General features: G+C 39.8%; 1 protein-coding gene across 2 annotated transcripts in view; it reads left to right on the forward strand.

Annotated features, from left to right (window-relative positions):
• Positions 1–690, forward strand: part of WDR75 (WD repeat domain 75) — a 35,332-nt gene extending 34,642 nt beyond the window's left edge. For both annotated transcript variants that reach the window (XM_087707958.1, XM_087707965.1), the window contains exon 21: positions 407–690. In XM_087707958.1, coding sequence (XP_087564084.1) covers positions 407–614 — 208 coding nt within the window. In that variant the 3' untranslated portion in view covers positions 615–690. The remainder of the gene's footprint in view (positions 1–406) is intronic.
• Positions 691–9,474: the final 8,784 nt, after the last annotated feature.

The raw sequence follows: 9,474 nt of genomic DNA on the forward strand, positions 1-9,474 counted from the left end.
CCTTTTGCTGCTCTTTTATTCCCTATGGGAGGGGTCATTCACCGTCCACCTGTGGCTTTACTCCCAAGTCGACCCCTGTTCTTTAACTGTTCCCTTTGTCTGGCAACTCTGTGCATGCGCACACTGGGAACAGGCTCCAGCTGTTTGTCTACCTCACTGATGTCTGACTCTGAAGGCAGCTGATAACTGTCAGATGGCCCTGGCCCCATTTCTGCCTTGGACACAGAGTCCTCCTCAGAGCCTTCCCCAGACTGGCCCATGTTCCTCCCCAACCTCCTCATTGTCTGAATCTGCTGCCAGCTCTGCTGTCGGGCCACAACAATTTATTAGGATCTCTGAACAAATGATGTGTTTTTGAGACAAATAGAAGACGCTTTACATAATTCTGTTTTCTTTTTTAAAACAGCATCAGTGAAATTGCTGACGAAGTAGAAATGCTGAGTGACAGTGAAGAGAAGGGATCTGAGGAGGAATCTGAAGATATTGAAGTTCTCCCAGAGGCTTCCCAGACAACAGAGTGCTTTGGGGAGGGTGTATCTAAATTATCAAAACTTAAGGAAAAAGAACTTCGTAAATTAAGGAAATTGGACTATAGCTGGGCCTCAGGACTCTGAACATGTGACATGGCTTTCTTTTTTTCTTTTTTACATATTTCTTCCAATAATTTAATAAAGTGCCAAATAAAAGCTAGCTTTCTATGTTACTTTTGCCATCGATATAAAGTACATCTTCAGGGAATTCTTGGACACCATCCTTCATCGGCTTGAGAATGCTTGTCTAGAAAAAAGAGTTTTGTGTTGAAAACAGGACTTTTTTCAGAAGAAGAGCTTTCCTTTTTATGTGTTACTTTCGGCCAAGATTCAAGGGCATTACAAAGCGTTTATGTAAATGCATCTTATTTTAGACATAGGATGCATTTACGTGCTTGTGTGTTTAAAAAAACCTTGTGGTATAACATGGGGGATCTTTGCTTGGGAAGAAAAGCAGCCAACGTTCTGAGCTGGAAGAAGTATGTGCTAATCTGCATTCCTAAAATGTTTAGAGATGCCTGAGGGAGAGTTTGGAAATCTAAGACGTTCAAAACAAACCCACTTTTGTCAAATGCAGACAGTAGGAATGAAATAGCTAATTAAGTAAAAGAGGTCATTTAGGATGCTGAAAAAATATCAGCCTGTGCAAAAAAGTTGATCTGAAAAGAAAATTGATTCAAGCATTGAGAGGGAGAGGGAGGGAGGATGGAGAGAGAGGGAGAGAGACACGGGAGACTCTGAATCTGATACTGTAAACACAATGTTGGTTCACAATGGGTTTCCCCTTATCACTGTTTCCTGCAGTAAACTACTTTAGAAACAAAAAAAATGATTGCCCAAGAATGTTTCTAAGTGGCATAAATCATCAACAAAACTGTTTTTAAAACAATTTGTATTAAAGTTCACAGTTATAAAGCGAAGAAGCTTAAGAAAAAGAGGAAAATTATTTCTAGTTCTCTAGTGTCAAAGCTTCAAACTCATTTTTTCCTCCTAATCAGCCTTTTCTCGTGGAAAGGTTTCTTATAAAAAATATTTTTAACTTGTGACCAATTGCTTAATGTTTGTTCAATGTTACAACCAGTCTTCACACTTAATGATTGTTGCGGCATCCCTGTAGACGTAAAATTTGAGTGCTTGGTAAATGGCATGTATTTACAATTATTGCAGAGTCCCAGGATCACATAATTACCATTTCTGACCCTTCCAGAGGGGCACGGTGGGGGGAGGGGAGCTTTTGACAAGCAAAGGGGGGGGAGCCAGATTTGCTTAATGACCATATGATTCAATTAACTGGCAAAAAATTGGGTGTGATTCAGTTAATGACCCCATTGCTTAGGATAGAACCTCTGGTCCCAATTGTGATTATAAGTTGACTACCTGTAATATAATTGATCCACTATTTATTTATCTCATTTTTAAGCATACCACAGATGAGAACATTTCTACAATCCAAAAAGCTACAATTTTTTTCTCCACATGCCGTGATTGACACTAATAATAGTATAGCCTTGAAAGTAACTTGAGACATGAAAGGAGAGTCTCCTGTTTGAAGATAATCGCATGGCATAATCTAGGACTTAAAACTGCTTTGTGGATGATAGCTAATTCAAAATGAACTTAAAGTCCATGTTGCATCATAAGATAATTTCTTAAAGCAGCCAATGAGTTCATGATTGGAGCTAGATAAAAATAATTTTGAGGAATGCTAACCAGAAAGAACTTGTTCTAAAGCCACTTGGAATACTGGAATTCAGTTTTGGTTGTCACAATGTAGAAAAGATGTGGAGACTCTAGAAATAGAGTGCAGAGAAGAGCAACAAGGAGGACTGGAGACTAAAACATGAAGAACGGTTGCAGGAACTGGGTATGTCTAGTTTAATGAAAAGAAGGACTAGAAGAGACATGATAGCAGTGTTCCAATATCGCAGGGGATGCCACAAAAAAGAGGGAGTCAAACTTCTCCAAGGGACCTGAGGACAGACTAAGAAGCAGTGGGTGGAAACTAATCAAGAAGAGAAGCAACTTCGAACTGAGGAGAAATTTCCTGACAGAACAATTAATCAGTGGAACAGCTTGCCTCCAGAAGTTATGAATGCCCCAACACTGGAAGTCTTTAAGAAGATGTTAGATAGCCATTTGTCTGGAACAGTATAGGGTTTCTTGCCTAGGCAGGGGGTTGAACTAGAAGACCTCCAAGGTCCCTTCCAACTCTGCTATTGTATTGTATTGTATTGTATCGTTCCATTGTTGAACATTTTACCTATCACTTATTGAGATGATTTACTAAAAAATCAGGGTTTGAATTTTGTATTAATTTTATATGGAAATGAATCAAGCTTTGAAGCAAACCATGTCCCTATTATGCCAGACTATATTCACAGATTTGGTTTGTGTTCCTGATGGATGCTAGAACTATAGGTATGAATGGTGATCTGAGGTTTCATGTACTGTATAATGTGTTTATATGTCCATTATATAGTTTTATTGTGACATAAAGGAAATGGCTTTGTTCTGTAGATAGGTTGAAGTTAAGGTTAATGGCGAGGTGGAAGCTGTTGAGGGTCTCATGAAACTGAATGTGATTCTTTTTAGTAAATGCAGATGATAAACACGTCTTCAGTGAATCAATAATGTCAATAAAAGTGATTTATTGGGGGCTGTGCTACTGATTTTCAGGTTTTCAAAAGTTAAGCAGTTATGGGTGAGCATACACCACTCTCGTAGCATCTATGGCAGGGGTGTCAAACTGGTGGCCCAAGGCCCAGATGCGTCATGCACAGGCCACGCCCACCCCAGCTCCACAAAGGGGAAAAACATCCCGTGATGGCAACGTGATGCGGCAAGTTTGACACCCGTGATCTATGGTGTTGACATCACAGCTCAGGCTACTCAAATACTAAAGTATTAATAAGCTACAACCCAAAATGGATAATGATATTGCACTTGTGTAATATCATTTTTTCGTATTGTCCTACACTCCCCTTCCTTTTTGATTGTAAGCCGCCCTGAGTCCCCTCAGGGAAAAGGGCGGCCTATAAATAAATAAATCTACAATCTACAATCTACACTTTCTCAGGCACCATGCTTACATACAAACAGCCATCCAACCTGAAGCAGATTCTCACAGCAAGCAGAAGTAACTGGAAGATGATGCTAAGATAGACCAAGAAAGTCACATTTGTTTTGCCTCCATAAAATTTACATCACTCTCTCTATTACACACTTCAATAAGTTTGCATAAAGGTTTAGAAGCATCCAGAAATGTTTTTTCTTTTAATGTGATGTATGCCACCATCAAGTTGCATCTGGAATCTTATAGGACAAACCAGGCAGAGAGCATTTGGTCTAGTCTAGTGGTTTAAGGCACCAGGCTAGAAACTAGGAAACCATGAATTCAAGTCTGGCCTTAGCCATGAAAGCTAGCTGATGATGTTGGGCCAGTCACTCTCAGCCCAATTTACCTCATAAAGTTTTTGTGGTAAAAATAGGAAGGAAGCCTATTAGATATATTTGCCACATTGAGTTGTTTATAAAAATAATAAGGGCAGGATATAAGTTAAATAAAACATGACAGATGCAGGTTTGACATCAAGTTAGACAAAGTAATAGAACATTTTAGCCACCCAAGACACTCCATTACAGATCTCCCAAGTACTGATCTGGAACAAAAAAATTGCTAATCTCCTTTTCAAAGCTGAAGAGCCAGCGCTGACCGAAGATATCTCTGGGGTCATGTGGCCAGCATGACTAAATGCTGAAGGTGCACAGAACACTACTACCTTCCCACCAAGGTGGTCCCTATTTTATTATTTGCATTTTTACATGCTTTCAAACTGCTAGGTTGGCAGAAGCTGGGACAAGTAACAGGAACTCACTCCGTTACACAGCGCTTGGGAGTCAAACTGCTGAACTGACTTCTGATCAACAAGCTCAGTGTCTGAGCCACTGTGTCCCAAGACATGATACTCGTAATTACACCCAAACCTTTTCATCTGAGTTTATCATATGGTATCAAGCTCTTCAACCAGGGCTATAATCTCAGATGCATCATATGGTATCAAGCCCATGGACAGCACAGGATTGCTTTGTGAGGAGTTCAAATAACATTCAACCATTAAGGTGAATGCCTAATCGGTGGGTTTGGAATTATAGATGGACAAGATGCAATTTCTGACTAGTTTCAAAATAGAATATGCAATATACAGTATATTCTTTTCTCTTAAGACTCCTACCCTTCAACAAACATATTATTAACTAATTAGTTTTCTGACACAGGAAATAATGATACTGTAGTAGTTGGCCTTGCACATTACAAACCAATAAAACAATTTCAGTTTGTTAGATTGCTTCATTTGTTTGTCAGTATTTAGGAAATACAACACTAGGATAGTATGCATTAAGACAATGGTGTGATGCTATCAAAACTGTTATGTGTATCAAGTTCTGTGATTGAAATGCTATTGGGTAGCGTCTGTTGTGTTTTGAGTTAATTGCAGAATGACTGTCATTACCTGCATGTTTTTCAACTGTACTACTGCCTTTGACATTCAAAATATACAAGAGTTTGTCTCCCTGTTCATTAACTATTATTTAGAAATTTAATAAGCATTTGTCTTACGGGTAGGATTTTCTCAGACTAGATGAAAGGCCGTATGTAATGGTTAATGACAAGAAATGCGGCTACTAGTTTTTTCATCTTTGATTCTTTCTACATCAACAACTTTGGGAGATAAATGAAGTAAGTGTTAAGTACTCTGTATAACATTCTCTCTTTTTCTCTCTTTCTCCCCCCACCCCAAGCTGTTTTTTTTAAAATAAAAAAAATATTTTAAACACAAATACAAAAAGATAGACTACATTTATACAACACACCGGAATTTCATGTTCCTTCTTACAGCAGTTTTAGATCAGTACGTATTTTTATATACAATATTTCCCCTCATAATACCTTACCATTGAGTTTCACCATTTTTAACCCTCTTATTTCACTATCATTTACCTATCTACCAGTGGTGGGTTCCGGATCCTGATGCAACTGATACAGTGCAACGGGGCCCTGCGTCCCCCACATGCAAGCGCACAGCACACACGCAGCACATGCGCACAGCACGTGCATGCATCCTTACCTCCATGACGCCTCCGCGATGGCTCTGCGACGCTCCAGCTGCTTGGCAGAGTGTCGCGCAGGCAACGTACGCTCCATGCGCATCCACGGAAGGGCGGAAGAGCTCAAATACAGGTAAGGAGCTCGGGGGGGCAGGGGGGCCCTCTGGAGCACGTACCAGAATGGTACCCGGTGCTCCCGGCAGGCACTGGTACGCCTGTACTGGGGGGGGGGTTACCACCTGTAACCCATCATTGTTATCTACTTATATTTTGGCTAATTACCTCAGACAAACTTTATCCCTCTTTTATGTATATAACATTTATCCTTTATTTATAATGTTTATCTTTCTTAGGTACTTATCATTAATCTTTGTTTCTTTTCTCCAGCCACCTGTACCATGTTTCCCATACCAAATAATAATCTGTCTCTTCTTTTCCTTCGATTTCTTTTGTTAACTTGTCCATCTCAGCACAGTCCAGAATCTTTCTTATTATTTCATCTTCACTTGGTGTTGACTTATTCTTCCATCACTGTGCGAATGCAATCCTAGCTGCTGTAATTATATGTAAAATCAGATATGGGGTATCTTTTTTATATTTAGTCATCGTTATACCTAATAGGAATGTCTCAGGCTTCCAATCAATTTGATTTCCTGTTACTAATTCCAGCCAACTTTTAACTTTTTTTCAATATTTTTTTAGCCGCCTTGGAAGTCCACCATATATGATAGTATGTTCCATGCGCCTTTTCACTTTTCCAGCATTTTGGAGATATTGTTGGTGATATTTTTGCTACTCTTGCCGGCAGTAAGTGCCATCTGTAAAACATTTTATACTGGTTCTCCTCGTATGCCACAGACATAGTCATTCTTAAATTTGTCCCCCAAAATTTCCCCAACTTTTCCAGTTCTATATTGTAGCCAAAGTTCTGGTTTTGTATGTTAGGCAGAAGTAGAATTCATAGTCTAAGGTCATGATGTGAATACAAAAGGGGCAAGCCTTGCATTGAGATGCAATGTGCCAGGTGTCTGGTGCCCTCATTGCTACACCACACTGACTTTTCTATAGTATTATAGACTTATCAAATCTATGTATAGTTACATTCCTGTGTTCCAGGACTCGGCGTGTCTCTTTGCGTTTCAAGAGGAGGTTGTTCCTGCTTGTTCATCTACCCTACCACACAAATCACTCCCTGCAATGAAGACAGGACCTGAGGATTTCTGCATGCCAAATCTATGCTTAGTTCCTGCACTATCACTCTCCCAAAGCAGTATCTTGCTAAGAACATAATATTTTTAAAATTTCTCAGGTCATTCCAATTACTCACAACTAAGTTGTCCTGAAAGGAGCAATCAAAAGTGTGGAACTGGTAAGGCATTTTGCCCATACTTCTGTCACCTCTAGAGATGTGAGTTTAAGAACACTAACATTCATCAAAATGAGCAATTGGAACTGCAGTTAAAATTGGCTTTTCACTACTGAAAAGATGGTTGGCAATTTTCATAATTTCCTTCTGCTGTTCTTCGCATATCTCACACAGCATCCACGGGATTTTGCAGTGAAGTTTTGACATTTTCCTACACGTTCCACCTCCTTTATGTGTGACTAGAAAGTCTGCAGGTACAAAAGGGACAAGGCTTGTGATACACCACTGTGATGGTGCTTTCATCATTTTGCCTCCCTTTAGATGTCACCCTTCAGGAATCCTGACTCAGTCTTAGCAGGATCACTTCACTTCACAGAGGATGGAGTGCTTGAAAGCCTTCCTGTAATTTAGTCACCTGTCCACCTCAAAGTTTACCCATCAATCTTTCATAGAGAATGTTCACTTGATGTTCTAGGTCAAGTTTGGACATACAGTAGGTATCTGCAAGTTTCTTCACAATGAAGAAAATGGCTGACTTGAAAGAATATCACAGTGCAAACCTTGCCCTTTTGCATTCACACCCTGATGTGAGACAAGTATGTCAGTCATGGGATTTGTCTTGTGGCGTTATGTGTGCATTTTCACTTCCTTGTTCCCTTACAGAGGCTTATGAATCTGGAGCTATTAGTTTCTCTTGACAAGGGAAGCTATTTAATGTCAAAACCTGTAGAAGTCCAAGTTAAGTGTTTAAAGGCACTTCTTTTTGTTTCCCTTAAAATGAAGAACTCTAGCCAGAGGTGGGTTCCTACCAGTTCGCACCTATTCAGTAGAACCGGTTCGTCAAATCTACCGAACCGGTTAGAAGAGGTTCCACCAGTGGACCCGGAAAGCAGACCACACCTACAGAAGAGGTTCCAAAATTTTTTGAAACCCACCACTGACACACACAGAAACACACACACACACACACACAGACTGACACAGAGAGAGAGAGAGAGAAAAAGAAAGAAAGAAATAAAAAAGAAAGAAAAAGAGTGTGAGAGATGAAAGAAAAAAGAAAAAGGACAGAGAGACAAAAGGAAGGGGAGAGAGAGAGAGAGAGAGAGAGAGAGAGAGAGAGAGAGAGAGAGAACACATGGCAAGCCACTCCCACAAAGGAGGCCACACCTACAGAGTAGGTTCCAAAATTTTTTTGAAACCCACCACTGACTCTAGCATTATATGGTTATTTTTCCTCAACATCCTGGCTGTTCCACTTCCTCCACTAAATCTTCCTTATGACTAGTATCAAATCAAAGCTTCCTGGGCCTTTCTCTAAAGGAGATGGCAAAATAACTCAGGATTCAGATCATGTTTGGTCCAATTCAGGTTGATCACCCAAGGTAGCAAATGTATTCCTTATGTTATATGGTTGTGGGGATTGATTGAATGATTAAAAATTACAATTTGCCAGGGCATGCAAAAGTAATTCATAGCCAAGGTGTAGCTTCCTCTTCCCTGTGAATGGTGGTCCTAATCTGAATTAGGTTCCTGAATACTTACACCCAACAGTAAAGAAAACAAGAAGTGGTACAGTATGATCCAAAACTTAAAGGTGATTCAGTGATGCTTTTAAACAAGAACTAAACCTATTTCTCATTGTAATTGACAGATTTAAATATTCCACTTGGAATGCATTCATAATTGACCAAATTTCAGCCGAACACTAGACTTCTCAATTGGGAGGCTGTTCCATGAAGTCATAGGCCATGTTGAACGCTGAATATATTGTATTCATCTATAACTTTGCAGGGAAAAAATAAAACAAAATAAAATCAATATAAATTTCCAGCAAGCAAGTTGTGAGCTCGGAATGCAAAAAAAGTGGCATGTCTTTGAACCAGTAATATAATCTGAATCACATACTTAGGAACTCACATTATGTATGTCTAAATCGGGGGTCAGCAACCCGCGGCTCTGGAGCTGCATGTGGCTCTTTGTCTCTCTGTGGCTCCCTGTCACTGGTCAGCATCACAATTTTGGGAGGACCTTCCGGTTGTGGGTGTGTGTGTGTGGAGAAGCATGGTGCATCAGGATCAGACTCTATGGCAAAAAGCGAGTTTTACGGTCGACTCCACAGTTGATAGGGTTTTCGATTTCACAGGACAGTAGAGAAAAAAGGACACCACGCTAGGAGGAGACTCTATGGTGGGGGAACTGAACTTCCAATCAGCTCCAGAATTGAATAGGGGCTTCCAGTTAGGACTTTTGTGGCTCACAATGTTTTCTTTTCTATGAGAAACAGGTCTAAATGGTTCTTTGAGTGTTTAAAGTTGCTGACGCCTGGTCTAGATATACATTGCCTTAACTCACAGTTTGCTTATATATATTTTGCCACAAATGGTAGGTTTATATGAACTGCTGTGAACACAACAAAATTTAACTTAGTATCTCTTTGGATGGCAATATTAAAAAATATCCCATGTGTGCATT

This window comes from Thamnophis sirtalis, unplaced genomic scaffold, assembly GCF_051295495.1.
Source record: "Thamnophis sirtalis isolate CommonGarterSnake01/CBP01778 unplaced genomic scaffold, rThaSir2_p1.2 scaffold_1, whole genome shotgun sequence".
In the NCBI taxonomy this organism is placed as follows: domain Eukaryota; kingdom Metazoa; phylum Chordata; class Lepidosauria; order Squamata; family Natricidae; genus Thamnophis; species Thamnophis sirtalis.